Genomic DNA, 20,174 nt, shown 5'->3' with positions numbered 1-20,174 from the left:
CCCCCCCCTCCTCCTCCTCCTCCGCCGCCGCTTTCCCAAGCCCCATTCGGATTACATAACAGCTCAGTGTCAAATCATCCAGTCTGTGGAGGACAAGTTAAGGGGGTCTTCACCAGCGATGCGGACCGCCGAGCGGACTCTCCCCAACAGCTTTCATGCCATCCCCCTCCACTCCTCCTCATTCCTCCTCCTCCCCACCCGCCAGCCCACCCTCTCCCTACCTTCCTCCCTCGCACATACACACTCGCACTCAGTCATGAATGCACAGGGATTGCAGCAGCGGCAGCATCAGCATCATCATCAGCAGCAGCAGCAGCAGCACCCCGAGATGGAGATCTCCGCTGTGAGCGCCCGTAACCGGTGAGTGCCGGAGCAAGAGTGTCAGTCGCGGATATGTGAAGGAGAAAGTCGGAGAAATAGCAGAGGTTATTTTCTGCTCTGTTTTAATGCGCTCTCCTAACCGAAACATGCCTGCCGGATGTGCCACAACTCTTCCAGCTGTCACCGCACCGGCTGCCTTTCTGGCTGGACACAAGCGCGGCGCCCGACGAACGCGCGGATGGACACGGGGGAGAGGCGCTCGCTTGTCCTTTGCACCTCTGATCTGTGTCTCAAGGTAAGAGTTGTCAATCCTCCCTCCCCTCCGCCCCTTCCCCAATTGCACATATTTCAATCCGAGCGGACGCCCGGTAACAACTTATGCGGCTGTCATAACTGAGCAATAAATTCTCATAAAATACCGTCCCCCGCCGGCGTTGCGTGTGAACGGGTGGTCTCTGCCTGCGAGATTGGGAGGGGGAATTTCTGCCTCCAGAATCGGTGCAAATGTCCTCTCCCTTACTGATTGACAGTTCTTTCACACGCAATGTGGTTGACCTATGCGTGCGGCTTTAAATTGCACGACATCCTCAAGTACGTCGTACCTGTGGGAGGACAGAAAATACGAATGAGGGTTCATGAGTCGCGTCGGATAATTGACCACAGGAAGGCCTGTCCTTCACGAGGGAAGACGGCCGCTTTTACAAGCTTCGTGACACATTTATACGGAACGGATGATGCGGTCCTCAAGGCGGATATAAAGCGCCTTGGTTTCAGGAATATTACGAGCGATAATCCGGGATGCTCAAGGGTACCGCGTCACGTATACAGTCACACTTTCAACCGGTCTCGCCACGTCATTGCTTACCTGGAATGATGGGAATCACTCAGGGCAGAGCTTCAAGGCGCCAACCGCAGCACTTGCCGACCTCAGCAGTTTCTTTTTCACTTGTTACATAAATCCAGATACGCATCGCACTCCATCATCAGGTTGCGTGCTCGCAGCCCAACCTTCCCGGCTCGACGGATTCATCAGGGTGAGGCGAAAGCGTGTGGGTGTGAGAGACACGACAAACATTAAAAGGCATCCGCAAAATTGGGTTTAATCCCCAAATGTGTCCTCACGAACTCGCCCCGCCTGACTTTAATTTGACAAACGGATGTTGTGGATTCCAAACGCTGACTGTAGTCAGACTTTGATCAATCGTCCAAAACAACGTGAGAGCGCCAACTTTCACAGCGGTCGAACGCAATCTTCTTGTGTCACACCGGCCGACCTCCCCACCGGTTGACTTTTCAAAACGACATTTGCTTAATGAAACCTGATTTTGAGTCATTCGTGAGAGAGTCCCAACTGTCACCATCATAAAAACTTTTATTTACTGTCGAGGCAACGTTGGAACAATTTAACGTGATTAAGTGTCGCTCAAGCGCAAAGCCTTCATCCATTTCATAATACATTAGAAACAATCAAACACTCTTTAAACACGCTCTAAATGTTCAGGACAGATGATAAAATGCGATAAACGCCAATCGACATATTTTAACGGTCAAACCTACCGCTTGCGTAATATACAACACAAACATCAACCGTGCCTTTTGATCACAAGTGAAACGCAGATGGCAGCTAGCCAGTCGGCAGCTAGCATAGAAGCTAACGTAGGAGTCGACTTCTACATCTTGTCCCACGGCTCCTTCTTGGCAAACAAATATCAAAGTACTTTGGTCACAAAAAGCTGATCGGTACCGCCGATCAATAGGTGGACGTCCTATCGAGACTTGGCAAATTAAAATTCGGCCATCATCTGTGACTGGCACGACACTGACACGCTGGGCAACATGAGACAAAAGTATGTGGACAGCGCAAGAGTCTTTCCGCTTTCGACGAAGTTGGACGTCTCTTTCGAGAATCCGTGCTTCCTTTAATGCCGGCGGCTCGTGTGATTTGCTGACGCGAGGTCCATTGAAAGTGGGCTATGCACAAACCTTTTTGTAATATCTGAAACAATATTCAAAGTTTGCTTGTGATGTTCTCGAGATGACAAAAATCAGGAAACACAAAATCATATCCCCGCCCCAAAGCTATCTCAGTCTTTCCCCCAAACCAGATGTCTGCCGAACTACCAAGACTAACCTGTGAGGGGCAGTGTGTTGCCACAGAACACCAGAAAAGACAAAGAAGAGTGACACTACTGTATTCTGCTGCCAGATCCACAGAAAAACGTATTTTCCCGACCATACGGCGCAAATTTCACTTCATGCTTCCTAAAAATGATTCTTTCTCAATCAACTACAGTATTGATCTTTTCATCTATTTATGCCAGCGATGTGTAGTGGCAGGCAGAACAATGAAATGCTCCTTCATTAGATGGCAGCAAGTACACTCAAGCAACAATCTGAGTCCACCTGTTGCCATTCACAAAACAGAAATGATAACTTTGTGTTCGTCTGAACAGGCCCCAGATTTCACATTAAATCAATTTGTGAGTACGGTGAGATCAGATCAAAAGTTATTTCATTATTCATACCTTTTATGAACATCTTTCTTGGACGTTGTGCTGTGAGATTTTCCTCCCGGGAAACGAATGCTCTGGCTCAGTAAATTTGGGGAAACGCTGCTCAACACAACCAGATGCTCCTCGATTGGGTTGATTGGATTAATCGATTGATTGACTGAAAATAGAAACACATCACAAAGATGACGCAAAAATGTAAAAAAAAATAATCAATAAAATAAAGATCAGCAATACCTATTCTGTTTTCAATCAGTTTATGTTTTAATGCAGTAGTAGGTTGTCCATATACTTTGTAGATTCATTAGAGATATGAGCGTGACATGCAGACACGTTATTCAGGCGACACGCTATGAAAAACAAAGAACAGGGAAAATGCAAAGACATTAAAGTTAATGTTATCACGCAACGAAACCTAAAGACCCTGGAATAATAAATTCAGTGCAGTTTTTCATATTTATACGTTTTAGTCGTAGTATATTTTTAAACGCAACGAATGGATTCACACCTTGCCATCTCTACTGAATAATTGCTCCATAAATAAACAACACGTTTTCTCAATGGTAGTTTTTTTTTTTTTTTGAAGATACTTATGGCCCTTCATCTATAACATTTATTATATAGACTATTTACATCCGACATCAGCATAAACTTGAGGTGGCTTCCTGGTTGGTTATCGTTCCATTTCACAATCCAAGTCGACCACACAATTTTGGATATGTGATTGTAAGTACAGGACAAATGTAACCCTTTCACGCACCCTGTAACCTGATAACACGATAACGTGTCCACTGTCGTAACCGCTGTGCCTAAAAAGGGTTAATATTTACTATTGTCAACGTCAACTAGAATCTGGGCAGAGGGAGGATAAAAAAAACCACACCTAACACATTTCAAGGATAAGAGATAAAAATCTCACAAATCTGCACACAATCTGTCGAAATGATGATGATGAAAAACACATTGCATTCAACACCTTCCGGAGTGTTCGAGCTCGTCCTTTACGGTGCACTTGTGAAGACGTCGTTGGTGCAATGTCACACTCTGAAATATATGCGAGGAAACCCTCTGCATGCACAATGACTGCACTGCATGCAGCGCACAATGCACGACTTGCAGGCTCAACCTGCAAGATCATGAATACAGAACACCCGAGCGTGTCCAGTGGCAAGTCCCAGTGTAGGTTGAAATGCTCTCATAGCATGACTTAAAAAGTCATGAGATGAGGCTAGACCGGGTTATCCGATGTAAATATCCATGTAGGCGGACGACGACGTAAGATGATACACGCTAAGCTGCTTCATTCTCTCCGCTGGCCTAAAAGGTGAATCAGCAGTTTTTTGTTTTGTCCCCCCCCCAGCCCCCAACTCCTATTGCATAGAAAATAGCAACGCACCCTGTCGGAATTCCTTCCGGAACAACATCGCGGTCATAATAAATCAATCACTGCGCCATAGAGCAAGGTATATATTTTTAACCCACGTAACATTTTGAGCACGAAGGAGCGAGGGGCAATTGGAACAGACGACGCGCTCTGCCAGCGCACATAAGGAGATTTCAGAGGATTACTTTTGCAATTTTGGAGTCAATGCATTATTCATAATCCTTTGGATAGCTGCGGCCAAATCGAGGGGAAGGACCTCGGGTCATTAGCGGAGATGTGGCTGGCCCCCGGAGAAGGAGGAGGAGCAAGACGCGGAGTAGGAGGAGAAAGGAGATTCGCGATTTATCTCGTACTTAAGCGTGTTAGGAAGAGATCCCCCCCACCCCCCCCAACACCCCGCCAACTCCTTTTGTGTGATTACCACTTGGCTGCTTTACATGGTTTTTATGGCTACATGAGACACTTTTTGCGCTCACAGCTAACGTTCTGCAAACGTGATTACCTCTTAAGTGGTGTGGGATTGGCATTTTTTTTTTTGGGGGTGGGGGGTGGTGGGGTAATAAAACAGTCGACTCCCATGTGGAATTCTACAGAACAGTACATCCGCAATTGCTTCTGACAAGCAACCTACTCTGAAATCAAAGTGCATGTCAGGCAATGCTTTGGAACAAATGCCGACCACCCCGAGAAAAAAAAAAAAAAAAAAAAAATCCAGCTGCTCTTGCTCTCAAAGCAAGACTGTGTAAATTCACAAGACAGCAAAGTATATTGTTTGTGCATAATCAGGATGAGCAAGTAGCGCTGCGGTATGATCCTCACCGGGCACCGAATCCATTGCGGTGACTTACGGCCCGCAAGATGAAACACGGTCGGCTCGAAATATATTCCCTGTCCACCACCGCAGTTTGAATGGAGGCTGGGTCACAGTTGACCGTCTGCAAGGTGAAACGCGAGGCAGCGGCCCCCGAGGACTGACACTTAAGATGAAAGTGCTCTTATTCAGAAGGGTGACAACGGGGCACAGAGGCAATCAGATAAACTCGAGCAAATATCAACAGCCGTTTTTTTAGCAGTTCACTCTGCATATGCGCTGCAGGAAAATTTATTCTTTGGGGGGGAGCCGTTTGCCTTCTGTCAGTGTGTAAAAGTTCATTGGATCGTCTCCTTTACACTGGCTGCCGGTCAATTGTAGAATCCATTTCAAAATTCTGCTACTGGTTTATAAATTGCCCAACGCTTCAAGAAATGATCATGGAATATCAACCCAAGAAGGGCTCTTTTGTTTGTAAATGCTTATAAAATATGTGATGACAATGTGTGACCTTGTGTATGAAACAGTGCGATATAAATAGCTGCCTTGCCTACAAAGGCCTTGAAGACAAAGTGAATGCAGAGATTTGTTGATAAATGCATTACACATGTTGGAAGATCCATCCATCCATTTTCTGATCCGCTTTATCTTCACAAGGGTCGCGGGGCTTGCTAGAGCCTATTTCAGCTGTCTTCGGGCAGTAAGCGGGGGGACACCCTGAACCGGTTGCCAGCCAATCGCAGGGCACACGGAGACGAACAACCATCTGCGCTCACGCTCACACCTAGGGACAATTTCTAGTGTTCCATCAGGCTGCCACGCATGTTTTTGGAATGTGGGAGGAAACCGGAGTACCCGGAGAAAACCCACGCAAGCACGGGAAAAACATGCAAACTCCACACAGGGAGGCCGGAGCCGGAATCGAACCCATGACCTCTGCACTGTGAGGTCGTCGCGCTAACCACTGGACCACCGCGCCACCCATGATGGAAGACAACTGCTGAGAATATGTGCTAAGACTTGAGAACTCAGTTGACCTGGCCACTCCTACAGCAGCGGAGCCCTCCCTCTTGAAGATCCGCGAACCTGCACTCATCTGCGAAAATTACCAGCATCCTCCCCGAGGATTTACACCGGTCATGATAGGGGAGCCCGGAGCCGGAATCGAACCCATGACCTCTGCACTGTGAGGTCGACGCGCTAACCACTGGACCACCGGGCCACCCATGTTGAAAGACAACTGCTGAATATGTGCTATGACTTGAGAACTGGCCACTCCTACAGCAGCGCAGCCCTCCCTCTTGAAGATCCGCGAACCTGCACTCATCTGCGAAAATTACCAGCATCCTCCCTGAGGATTTACACCGGTCATGATGGCGAAGATCAAGTGTAGTGTAAAAATAGAGACCATTTACGTTACCATTTTTTTCACCATTTTATTTTTTCCTTATTTATAATTGGCCATGGCTAACATGGTGCCGATTGACGCGGTTGGGCATCCGCTGCCCCACTGTATAAGAATTGTAATGCCTTCATTGGTATCAGTGGTTATCCAGCCCAATTGTGAGTCACGAGTATTTTTCACTTGGCCCATTTCTACCACTACAATATCCATTTAGCTCGCTAACTATACCTTCACCCGCTAAATGCAGCTTTCCGGAAATGCCACAATTCCCAAAACTTGCTTGCTGTCATTATTTAAAAGACCAAGCGAGATAGTGACATCACAAACAAGCTCACTGCCCATCTCCAGGCCGAGGGAAGCCCCGGAAACCCGTTAGCTTGTAAGCTAGCTGGTAGCTAGCACCTCTCGTCACAGCATTGTGGGATATATTCCTAGATGATGCTAACAAAGTAGCATTTTTCCATTTTTAATCATTCAAATGTGGCATGTTTAGTCATATCACTCTTCCTTCTGATGTGTCAAATTTTAGATCACGTTTTCACTTAACTGATCCCTTGTTTTTTTGTTTTGTTTTTTTTTCCACAGATAAAAACCACAGATGAACAACACATCAATCGTGGTCTATTTTTACACTTGTTCCAGCAGCCTTTGCCCAGTGTCGACACCCTTTCGTTAGTGTCTAATTGATCTAACAAAGCTGTGAAACTTGCAAATGTGCCGTGTTGCGCCCTGCGATTGGTTTGGTACGGTAACAGTATAAGCTGCCGCCGTCCCAAAGTCGGCGGGGTTAGGCCCCAGTCGCCATGAGCTTAGTGAGGGCAATCGGTGCAGAAACTGACTGGATGCCGTTTGTCAATTTCACGCATGTAAAATCACGACAGCTCCCCCCCCAAAAAAACCCAACAAAAAAACACAGCCTCCAGGGAATGCAGCGTCAATACTGTACCAGTTAAACATACTGTCCAGTTTAAAAGTCACCACTACACCGAAATCCTGAACATATTTACTTTTATAATGATTGACTTGATTATTCTCAAAGGAGCTGCGTGAGAATTACATGGCAATAAATTCTTCCCACCACTCTTTCCATCAGTTGGTGTCTTTTCAACTCGCTGCTTTTTTTGGGCCGCGTGGTACGGAATGTAATTCCCTCAAAGTTCAACGTGTATGACTTCACGTTCGCCGAGGAGGCTCATAATTCATCGCCGAACCGCGCACGTGTGACGACCGTGAACAAGCAACACATGGTCGGACTGCAAATGTCAATTTGATCAAAGCCTTTTAAGCTTCATTACATGTAAACGCAAAGACACAACCGGATGACTTTGAACGGGTACCTCATTAAACATCCCTAACAACGACAAATTAAAGCACAAATATTCCTCGTGTTTACATAAAGGAAATAAATGGATGCGCAAACATGGGTTCTGATTCTGTTTGCGGATATTCTGTCATCGCGTGCGTACTTGTTTACTTTCCAGTCAGGCATAAAATTATTTACTTGGACTGCATTAAAAAGGATCACGATATGCTCCGTAGCCTTTTCAAGTTGAAGGTCAGACCGGACAGATTTGTGAACATCCAGCGCAGAGTTTATATTTGGCACGGTGCTCCATCATTTTGCTCAATACTGCTGAGACTGCATGATGACACTGATGTCGCCCTGAGGAACTCCGCAGCCTACAGGTGGACCCTGGCGGACGAGCGCACTACTCATGTAGACGTTTGGTCTTTCCCCTGCTATCATAATATTTTTTTACTCAGACATACATTGCCTGTAGCGATCAGTTCCCAAACTTTTTGGACCGAAGATCGACTTTTCGATCAACCAACCTCCCGCAATTTACTCGTTACCGCACACGCGCACGCACATACACACGCACGCCATGATGAGCAACACCCTGACGTGGAGGCATGCGACGGAGTTTTGCAGCCTGTTAACTATCGTAGCTCACACGTACCGTTTTAAAGTGCTTCCCTCGGCCCTCTAAATTCCTATTCTTTGCCCGTGCCCTCGGTGAATTATACACGAAACAAACTCTGAATGAGAATAACGATAAAAGATATAGCGCAACAGCTCCAATCACAAGCTGCAATTGCAGACCGCTGAGTGCTAACAATTTCCGGTGACGTAGGTCAGGCGGCACCGTAGGTTAAAGATTTACCTGCTTTGTTTTATTTTATTATTTTAATACTTTTTGTGAAAATGAGACTGATAGGACGATTAGGGTGCAGTGTACATTAAGGCAAAAAAAAAATATATTACTAACATGCACAAAGACACACAAAAGGCTGTTTGTTTGTTTTTTTTCTCCTCTTCACCCCTCGCGATCGACTTGAGGCCAGTCCGCGATCTACCGGTCGATCTCGATCGACGTAATGGGCACCCCTGGCGTAGACAAAGGGGGGTAACCGTAAAAAGGGTGGCGAATACAGAGAATTTACGGTTACTGTGGCGCACGACAGAGAATAGAAGCATATCTGCAGATATGATATAAATAACATGAACTCACGCTGTCACAGAAACGCATTAGTTGGAGTGTTTTCCCGAACGCAACAACCCGATATTATACTCCGTGTGGACAAATGTTAATGCGCCGATTGGTCGCGTAAGAAGACATCCGCCCCTAGACTAACTGAGCCCTAAACACCCACTAAATAAAAATATGAGAGCTTGTGTTTTACCATTGAGGCAGTACCGCATTTATATTGGGGGGAGAGGAGGGGGCGAGGGTCCCCATGCAGATCTAGCGGAGTGGCAATAAAACTGCTTTGCAGCAAAGCACACAGAGGGACCGCGTTGAATGTGAACCGTCGGAGCACTCAGAGAGCTCAGGCGGCCGCGAAGATCAATGCCAGATAGTGCGAGATTTCACGCTCACAGCTGTATGGAAGAGAAACAACGCAGTGGGCACAAAACGGCGATTCCATTTATACAATTGTTCTGCCGCAAGAAAAAAAAAAAAGCTCATTTGAATAGTCCTAGATTGCGGTCTGTAATATCTACTCAGCCCTGTTGATAGCGGGAATGCACCGGTGACTTGCGGTGAGGTTTATGGCTGGCGAGGCAAAGTTCCAAACAGAGTGGTGCGTTTGTCTTCAAGTGAGCAGCCTGACATTCACCCTTTCACGCACCGCAAACTGTCCACTGTAGTAACCGCTGTCCCCTGAAAGGGTTAAAAACTCCTGATGGTATTTTCTGACCCGATGTTTGAAGTGGATTTTTAATCTCTGGCGTTAGTCTTTGTTTATGAATGAAATCCCATTTATTTTGGTAACTCGGTTAAGAATAGAATGTTTTCCACAATTCTTTATTTTTAGAATGTACAAGATGCGGCGGCCGCCTTCATTTTCACACCAATTACAATCGATACCAAGGAACAAAAAAAAAAAAGAACGTAAATCACGGAATTGCCTATAAATGCCACAAGATGGTGCCCCAGTACTACTTTCCTATTAGACGGTGCTATGGCCTGTTGAAAAGACAATCCTCCGCTCACTTTGACATAGTTCCTTGGCAGCAGGATCGGGACCAAAAGCACTGCTTTATTATTTAACAGGGATTTACCACCGTCTTACGATGTTTTTCAGCAAATGACGGCAGATAGGTCATTAAAGATTCGCGATGTCCCTCGAGGTGCCTTGTAACGAGGTTGGACTGTACTACTTTCCCATTAGTGGCGGTGCCATCTTGTGGCGTCTTTGTTATTACAGAAAAGAGTACAAAATTGTGAATAGGTGAGTTTTTCCGTGAATAGCTGAGGATTGCTTCGCGATGAAGCCCTTTCACATACATTTGCATTCATAACATTTCCTCACCCGTCCGCCTTGCGATTTTTATTATTGATGGCTGTGTGTCATTTGCGCCGTGATTTATGGTTTTTGACTCGGTTGAGCCTTCACAGCATCTGCGCTACCAAATCAAAATGTTTTACCGCGCCGTAGCCCTGGAATATACTCACATTTTATGTCATCCGTTCTTAGGAAATATGGTGAGCAAAGAGGACGGCAAATGCATGGTTGCGTCAGACTCCGATGACTCCGATTCCGACCCGGGCCTCGCGCACAACCTCGACGAGCAGCAGGTGAAGAAGAAAAACAAGGCCTTGCAGGTGCGATTTCAGGATATCTGCGAAGCGCAGAATGAGTTTCGAGGGAAGCACACCAGATCCATTTCCTGTAAAGTGACCCACCGACAGTACATGACCATGCCCGCCAGACGATCCATCCCAAACGTGACCAGGAGCACTGGCGTGCAGACATCGCCGGACCTGACCAAACGATACAAAACTTTTCCCTTTGAGAGGAAAAAGGGCCACACGTTTAAACACGCCGCCCTGGTGGAAGATTACAGAGGACAAAATAACGGCTTTTTGAGTGACATAAAAGCAGTCGGAGAGGACGGGCAACCCATCGGGGTGACTTCCAAGTACAAGGGTAAGATTGTGGGGCAGACAAAAGCGTTGCTCCATCACACCGACGACAGCAGCGAGACGGAGGATTTAATTTGCGACGCCAACTGTTTGGACGGACCCTCTTGTACGGACTCGCATTTCTCGCAAGACTCCCGTCTGAGCAACCCTTCGTCCAAAAGTGAACCGGAACACCAGGACTGCGGCACAAGGACCAAACACAAAGGATTACACCGAGAGGAAAGCGATGCCGGCGCCTCCTCCAAGCGTCAGCTGCCTAGCTCGGACGTCGTGAAGGGCCGGGGCCCGGTCGCGTGGAATTCTTTGACCCGAGTGGAGTCTTTAGGGAGCCCCTCCAAGGCTTGCAAAAGAAAAAAGGGAGCGCAGCCGAGCGAGCAGCAGTCACAGACGCTCCCTCACAGCGCCAAATGTTCGGCGCAGTCGGAAGGACCGTGTCGGACGAGGCACACGTCGGCGTCCTCTAAACTGCAGCAGACGCCGGGGACGGGCGCGGGCTTCCCCCCGGGAAATACCGGAGCTGCTCTAGGCGTGGGCGGCGGCCAGCAGATAATTCCCTTATCTGATGACAAGGATATCAAAGCACAGCTGCAGGCGATGGAGACGCTCATCAACTCCAGCCAGGAGACCATCAAGGTCCTGCTTGGAGTTATTCAGGAGTTGGAGAAAGGCGAAGCCCAGCGAGAGGGGTGAGTGTCATTTGATGTATAAACGGATGGATAAATGGCATATTTATTGAAAACTGGTTGACAGGAATTTTTATTTTGAGCTAAAATTGACGCCAAGCAGTGTCACTCTGTCCACTACGGAAATTCACCTAAATTCATTGCAGTGCAAACTGTTGCCTGAGATTCCTCAAAGCAGTCACCTCAGAAGAGGAAGAGAAAATCCGGCAATATGCCGCCTTGATAACAAAGTCCAGTGTTGCCTTGACTTGCAAATGCCCCAACTAAAAACATGGGGCAACGGATTAGCGGCATTTCCATTTATTTCAATGGAGAAAGCTGATTTGGATTGCTACGAACAGCATTGCCAGTGTTACCTTGACAAAGTAACTTGGTTATTTGAGGGTTGACTTCAAAAATAATTTAGTTCAGTTACTCATGACTCAATTGTCACGGGAACTAAGTTACATGACTTTAATAGTTACATTCAACAAATGCCAACAACACCGCTTTTCAAAAAACTGATGAGGAGAACATGCACACTCCACACAAGCCTGGATTCGAACCCTACACCTCTGCACTGTGAGGCGGACGCGCTAACCACCGTGCCGCCACACAAATAACAAAGAGTTGACATCCCCCTCCCCCAAAAATTCCATCCGGGCCATGTTCGGTCTTCCAAAACACCAGGAACAAAAGCCAAGAAATTGCTTGAACAAGCTTTTGATCCACTGCACAATACCTACAGTGTGTTTGGTTCTGATTAAGGAATCCTACTGAGTCCGGCCTCGTTTCATTCCCTTTAGCGACACAATTCTGCTTGATATTGGCAATTTACGCCAGGCAATGAACAAATATCCCACTCGGCTGAAAGGAATAATAATGACTTTTCCACAGTTGCGTTCGAGGGGCGAAATATACGCACTCAACTCAATATGCCAGCTGACTCTTTTCCAAACTTGAGTCGGGGGAGAAGGGAGGAACGTGTTGGAAGATTATTTGGTTGTTGTCTCACATCCATTGGACGTCATTCACGTCACCAAGCCAAAGCAGAATATTGGTACGTAACGCGGCGCCCTCGGGGTGGAAAAACGAGGCTCACCTTATTTAACTGCCATGCATAAATGTACACGCCATCATTTGGTTTGTCACAAAATCATCAGGTTCTATGAAGGGATGTACCTTTCTTAAAAAAAATCAAATAAAATGCTTTAACCCAGCGGTCCCCAACCCCCGGGCCACGGACCGGTACCGGTCCACAGGTCATTTGGTATCGGGCCACACAGAAAGAATAAATAACTTACATTACTTCCGTTTTTATTCAATTCGGAATCTGTGAGACGTTTTATTTTGAAAAATTACCTGATTCTCTGTTACATCCGTCTACTGCATGTCACTCTTGACGCAGGTCAAGGCGCGCTTCTCAGTCACGTGATAGGTTACCGCTAAAAATGAAACCCAGGAGCGAGCAAAATGAGTCAAAAAACAAACGTTTTTGGAAAGTTTCTTTGGCCGAGCCAGAAGACAGAAGAAGAGCCTACGACTTTCAAAAAAAAGAAGGCTACATTTAATAGACAGTATGCTCGTCCATCAGGGTGATTAGAGAGGAGGCGAGGTCACGCGACACTGAGTCTTACTTGCCACATGCGCCTCCCCAACTTTACCTTGGGGGGAAAAAAAGTTTTTTGGTTTTGTTGTGGTTTGTTTTTAGGCACTCTTTTTAGCCTAGACACACCGTGAAAGGTTCGAGTGGTGTCTCGTCGAAATGACATGTGAGGAAAGGCAACCTTCCAACTCGCCAGCTTTACCGCAAAAATCATGACAAGTGAAGATGAAAATGCAGTTTTATCTTATTACGCCGCGCGTGGCTTATTAGAGGTCGGACGCGCGAGCGCTATCCTGCCAGAAGGTAGCAGAACTAATGATTCGCTCTCCCAAATGTTACACGATGAAAGCAAGTTTGATGAATCTTCAAGCGATGCAACCTGAGAATGGAGGAGGAATTTCTACCAAAAAAAAAAAAAAAAAAAGTTTTGCTGCATTAATCATGGTGGCCGGGGAAATGGAAACACATTTTGGCAGGACTTCAAAGTGTTTGTCAGTTGTTGTGTTGGCGGAATGCATAAAATGGAATGCATAAAATTATTTATTTGGATGTTGGGGGGGGGGGTGATTGGTTGGAAAACGACATGTGCTCTTTAGGTTCTGAAAGCATTCGACCACATATGTGCATGACATGACAACGCATTGACGCTGAAATCTGATTGGACAAAAATAAATAAATGAATAAATAAATAAATTGACCCACGGATGACGCATGCCATGAAATGAGGCCAAAATAAAATCATTTCCATTTCATGTCAAGTTTCAAATGTAGATTCTGTGCTTCTGAGAGCATTTGCTGCCTGCAAGGAAGGCCTTGAAGGCCCGAGCTGCACGCCATCCACCACATCATCATAATCAAATCCAAAATGTGTGTTCGCACTTGCTGTGAGGCTTTCGCCACATCACCTCCGCCGGCAGACGCAGAGGTTAGCGGTGGAATGCTTTTTGTTAGCGTGTGGACAGTGAAACAGACGAGAGGGTAGGACATCTCCCAGGACAGCTGACGTGGGCAAACAACACAACATTGGAATTGCGCCAGCAGTCAGCTTAGAGAATGACTTTCAGAGGAGAAGCTTTTCTATTTGCACCGCCACCCCCACCCGTTTTCCTCTCTCTCCTCTCTCGCTCTGGACCACAAGTCAGACTGAGGAGCCGCGCCGTCGGACATATTCCCCACGAAATGTTCAAGTTACAAAACGCCTCAACAGGAAAATATTGCCTCTTGTTACGAAAGAAATTTCAAGATACGAAAGGTAAAAATACAGTATGGGCTGTTAACTCACTGCTCCGAGTTTCCTGAACGCAACATAGTTATAGCTGCTCTGTCATTGGCTATTACCTAGCATCTTCCTAGCATCCCATTGGCTAAGAGGAATCTCTACTTTATGTGTCTACGCTTGTTGACAGATAAACAGATAGATAGGTGTCTATGCAGCGTCCTCGTCATTCGCGCCTCTGGCGGTGAGAGAAAACGAACTAAAAAGGGCAAAAAAATCGACGTGGACGCAGTTAAAAGTTAAATGAGCATTATTTATTCTTTACTCCATTCTTTGTTTTTTTACATTATGCACAACTCTCATTTAAAACATTTCTTCCAGAACCAATTCAATTTCATAAGTAGAGGTACCACTGTATTTGCTCGCGGCGATTTATAAATTCAGGCCGGCGAGCTTCGATCACCTGACGAAAATCCCCTTCAATTACGACGCCGCAGATAACAAGTGGACTTCAAGTATCGCAATCGGTGAGTTTACCGTCGCCTCTTTTGCTGATCAGGCCGAGCCGGGACGGATGAACTCTCTGACTTTGAGCGCCGATCAGCAGCTGCACTCGGTCCCTCTCGCGTTCCTCCGTGGAGGTCACCTCTCGTCGAGGTTGGAACCCGCCGCATTTCATCTGTCAGGGCCGAGGGGAGACCGTGACAGGAGGCAATTACGGACGCTCGCTAGGCACGACCCCCCTCCCCTCCCTGCGACTCCGGCGGGCAGGAGGGGGAGAAAACAGACAAGTTCACAAAGCATAACACTCGCGTTTTCGGTGGCTTAATGCGGCGCAGTACAACTGTCAGGAGGATTGTCAAATGCTCTCGCACGCGACTGCAACCGGACCCCCGAGGTGACGTTACCCCGCAGAGAAGCGAGAATTTATCACGCCGATTATCTCGCATGTCCGGCAAATGAGTTGAATAACGGCTCGAAACGGGTGCCCAGTCATGTGCCGAATGTGCTGAATCTGTCTATTGAAGTGAAGTTTGGTTTTATTTTGGTAACAAGCTGGTGTCCGGGGTCAATGCGGGTGGGAAAAAATGTCACGCCGCTTTCTCTTCATCCGGGTCTCATCTGTCATCGTGCACCACAGAATAATTTGAACGTTTTGTTGTCAATCAGCGATGGAAATAGAGCTTCCCTCTTAAAACGGTCGGTTTTAGGAAGTTTGGGAACAATCGCAAAACTACGTTAGCGTAGACCACGATCAGTCTCGCAATAAATACCAGTGACTTGCCTTTTGTGAGAAGTTTTATAAATGTCAGGTTTAGTTTTTTCCCCCCTTTTGAGCATTTTCATTTTTTTTTTTTATATCGTCAACAAAAATTGTCTTTCACAGTTTTAGTTTCAGATATTTTCGTTCATTATAACAACCTTGGATGGAGCCCATGTTCTATTAGTGGGATGTGGATCACATTTTGAAAGATCGCAAAAAAGGAAGACGAATAAATTAATCTGCCACTTTTTCTTTTTTTTTTGCCTTTTGTGAGAAGTTTTATAAATGTCAGGTTTAGTTTTTTCCCCCCTTTTGAGCATTTTCATTTTTTTTTTTTATATCGTCAACAAAAATTGTCTTTCACAGTTTTAGTTTCAGATATTTTCGTTCATTATAACAACCTTGGATGGAGCGCATGTTCTATTAGTGGGATGTGAATCACATTTTGAAAGATAGCAAAAAAGGAAGACTAATAAATTAATCTGCCACTTTTTCTTTTTTTTAAATTTAGTTTTGGACTGCCAATCAAAAAATGGAAAAAAAAAACCAAACAAATGATACACACTTTCCATTCCACGTGACTTATGTTGCACTGAATTACATCCCCGTGTGTCACCAGGGATGTAAAGGCCACTCATTATCAATGTTACGGAGCACCACAGGTAATTTCATCATGTAAAGTCTCCACACTTGATGAAGGAAATCCGAGCTCCCTCTGATAGGAATAAACAGCTCAGATTATCGAAACAACCTGAACAAATTTGGCAGGGTGACCGTAGCCCACAGCTATTAATGCCATTTATCTTTTTTTTTTTTTTTTTTTTTCCTCTTCTTCTGCAGGCTCACCTACCGAACAGGACAAGACACGGCGAACTGTGACACTTGTCGAAACAGCGCATGCATCATTTACAGGTGGGTAGCTACACTGCAGGTGCGTGTCATTAATTCTGCATTTAGTTCTGTTTTTGCACGCTGATGGTTCGGCTCGGTAAGCGAGGGATCCTCGCAGCCAAAGTTGCCGCAGAGACACCAATAGTTTAGAGGAGAATCAATATTTAAATGAAATAGAAGCAACATACCGGGGACTGTAACTGCAATGGTCGGTTACCGGCACACAACGTCATCATGCAGAAATGTCGGAATGAGCTGCACAATGTAAAGGGAATAAGGGAACTCGGGTTTCCATTTCAGTGTTTTATTATTGCAATATTGCCGTTATTGTTACATCGCTATTGTTCTGCCGGTCACTGTAGGACACTGACACAGATACATTAGATGAACACTAGCCATGGTAACCAACATTGGCATTCTGAAGAATTTCACCCAAGGGTCGCATCAGGTTGAACAAAATGGGGTCCAAGGACTGATCCTTGAGGGACTCCACATGTCATGTCTATTCGATGGTAAATATGTCATAATTTTTGTGCTCCCTGCTGTTACAACATTCTTCAAAGCGATTGTTCTTTATGGATTGCGGTATGTTTACGAACTGCGATGCCCTTGTGATGTGGGAAAGGAGAGCCTCAATCGCCAATGAGAATGTCACGTTCTCGGGAAAAAATCCTTTCAAACGAAATCAGAAAAATGTGTGTGAAGGGAGGTCCTGACTCAAGGCACGGGCTTTTATTTCATTTAAAATTTACACACACACAAAACAAACCCAACAAAAAAACATCTTAACTATTTGGGCTTTGTGTTACATGATTGGACACATTCTGTACCTGTGAAAAGATATTTTAATCGAGGAACACCCCCCCCGCCCGCCCTCCCCAAATTGCTTTCTCTCTCCCTCTCGACAAATGCAGCATTTCTCGCTGACCTAGATTGGGGTTTATTTGGAACACAAAAGAGAGAGAGAGGAAAAAAAAACACAGCTCAACTACAGAGATGAATATTTCGTATTTCATATCACATTCAGGAGGAAAGCCTTTGACATACTGTAGAACGGTGGATTTAATTAACAGGGACCGAGAGGCGACCATACGTTTATTGTTGGGGGTTGGAGTTGGACATTTTGAAAATATAATGAAAGGTGCTTTGATAATTTGAGATGGTTCGCAAAATACGAGAAACAACCGTATGCAATATGAGGCATTCGGATCAGGGAAGAAAAGGCCTCTTCAAATGCAAGACATGGGCGACAATGCAAAGCATCCTCGTTTTAACATCACGACTTTTTGGAGTACAAGTGGTGCAGTCTCATTTGTAAGAAAAATATACTCGGGCAGTGATTCTAAAAAGTCCTCTGCGGTCTTCCTCGAGTATTATGCAAATGAGTCACTGAATTAAATGTTCCAACCGCGCATCGGAACTTTTTCATCCGGCTCACTACATTTGTTAAGTGGAGTTCTGTTATATTTAACTTTTAAGTACAAGACATCTGTGGTTCATCTTTTGAAACTGTTTATTTCGGTATGAAGTGTGAAATCTTACGTTGGCGTACAATCATTTTGAAATTTTAATGAATTGCTTTTTGATGAACATTTCGGTCAACTAGACGATAGCGCATTATTTTTGGTGGTCATTATGGTGATGGTTAGAAAGTGTTTTTGAGGTGACAACACTTATATTCGGGTAAGTGTGATTGTTAGGATAGGGCCAAACGTACAATATTTGAATGTCGCTTATGGGAAATTTGTCTTGGCCAACTGTGTTCTATTTTTTTTGGAGGGGGTGGGGGGGGCGTGACAGTCACGATCTCGAATAAATCAAACACATTTGGGCCCAAGTAAAAAAGACGATCTGGAAAAAAACAGCAATATTACAGGAGTCTAAAATGTATATTCAATGAAGGGAAAGTCCCATTTTGAAATAAAGAGCTTGTAATATTTTCAACAGCCAGCAATGGAACCCCAACAAAGAAAACAATGTTGTTGTTTTTTTTATGTTTTTTTTTTTTTTTTGTGGCGAAGATGAAATTTTAATGTCGTGTTTTGTAGCTCTCCCACTTTTTGTTCATTCTTCTGGCGACGACCTTCGACGCAAAACCAGACACTGAAACAACTACCGAAATGTACAAAGCTAATGTTTGCTAGCGCCTTGTCTTTCCTGCTCAGGGTTGTCACTGAAAAATGCGGCAACGGCTGGTGTCAGACCCAAATTCATTTGGCATCCGCAAGACTCTTTGTAAAACATCAATAAGAGTACATACGAGCCTTTTGGGTGCTTTCGCGTCTTCATTCGACCGCGCCACTGTGAGCGCTTTACAGGAGCACCGGGGAATGAGGAGAATCTCAGAGTGCAAACTCCGAAGCAACTTAATTGAGCGAGGGAACAAATGGCGCCCACTGCCACTAAACCACAAGATGTCCAGTGGCGATTAAAAACACAATGAAGATGCGCTGCATTAGCCAAATGCTAATCAAGTGGGAGATCATCATTTCATATGCGGCGTGTATCATTAAATAGTTGCCTATTTCAGCTGGTCCAACTGTCTTTTTTTTTTTTTGTTTTTTTTTTTAAGAGTCATTGAACAGAGCCGGCAAGTCGGACCATCTGCCGCCACTCTCTCCATCTCTGCCAAAACATGATGAGACACTTTGAAATCTCCAAACAGTTTAGCGCTCTTCAGCGCAAACCTTTCAAGGCTGACTGATGCTGATGGGGCCCATTGAAGCAAAGGGTCGCTTTTCATCTTATCCCTTGATTCAACGAATATCCTGGATGCCCGCTCGTCTAAAAGCTCAGTAGAACTACTGTCGCCGCTTTTTACACCCTTTGCCGTTTTGTATAATAATCACCGGAGTGGAATGGAGGGACGACGATGCAATTTTCCGCTTGAGCTGCTCGGATCACAGCCATAGTAAAGGTTGGGCGGCAACATTAGCCACTTGCGCATTAACCGCTACGACCGAGACTTTTTACTTGCTCGAGGGCTGTATGTCAGGCAAACTGGAATCCATGATATCAAAAAAATGTATCCCCACAAAGGGTTTAACCAATTAGTCGACGAGTTGACTCTCCCGTCCTCTGCTGTCGTCGGGCTACAACGCTCTGTGGAGCAGCGAAATGCCCGGCCGACAAGACAACGCGCCCTTCGTATGTCTGCGCAGGTCCGAGAGTATGAAAATAAGCGGGCTGCGTAAAAATGGAGCAATTAGCCTTGCTAGTTAGCTAATCTGATCGTTCCTCTCTCGTAATGTGGAACACAAAGTGAAAACGTTTCCGCTCACGGTGTTTATGTCTTCCGTTCCCAGCCATGTTGTTAGTGGTAGCAGTGCACATCCACTGTAACTTTAAAGATACTTTTCAAATTGAATTCCAAATAATGTGATTAGGGCAGCCCGGTGTCTAGTGGTTCGCGTATCAACCTCACAGTGCACCTTCCTGTGTGGAGTTTGCATGTTGTCCCCGTAGTTGCGTGGGTTTTCTCCGGATACTCCGGTATCCTCCCACGTTCCAAAAACATGGATGGCAGTCTGATGGAACACTCTAAATTGTCCCCTAGGTGTGATTGTGAGCGCGGATGGTTGTTCGTCTCTGTGTGCCTTGCGATTGGCTGGCAACCGGTTCAGAGTGCCCGCCGCCTACTGCCCAAAGACGGCTGGGATAGGCTCCAGCAC

The 20,174-nt window shown here is 45.7% G+C and overlaps 1 protein-coding gene across 2 annotated transcripts in view; it reads left to right on the top strand.

Moving 5' to 3' along the window:
- Positions 1-46: 46 nt before the first annotated feature.
- The window catches only part of insyn2ab (inhibitory synaptic factor 2Ab), a 36,549-nt gene continuing 16,421 nt past the window's right edge, over positions 47-20,174 (top strand). For both annotated transcript variants that reach the window (XM_019859930.1, XM_019859929.1), the window contains exons 1-4: positions 47-360; positions 499-616; positions 10,416-11,550; positions 16,453-16,524. In XM_019859930.1, the coding sequence (XP_019715489.1) occupies positions 10,421-11,550; positions 16,453-16,524 (1,202 nt within the window). In that variant the 5' untranslated portion in view covers positions 47-360; positions 499-616; positions 10,416-10,420. The remainder of the gene's footprint in view (positions 361-498; positions 617-10,415; positions 11,551-16,452; positions 16,525-20,174) is intronic.

The sequence above is a fragment of the Hippocampus comes genome, unplaced genomic scaffold (assembly GCF_001891065.2).
Source record: "Hippocampus comes isolate QL1 unplaced genomic scaffold, H_comes_QL1_v1.1 scaffold39, whole genome shotgun sequence".
NCBI lineage: Eukaryota > Metazoa > Chordata > Actinopteri > Syngnathiformes > Syngnathidae > Hippocampus > Hippocampus comes.
Note: the sequence above shows the minus strand (reverse complement) of the source record. Positions and strands in the feature narration are given on the sequence as shown.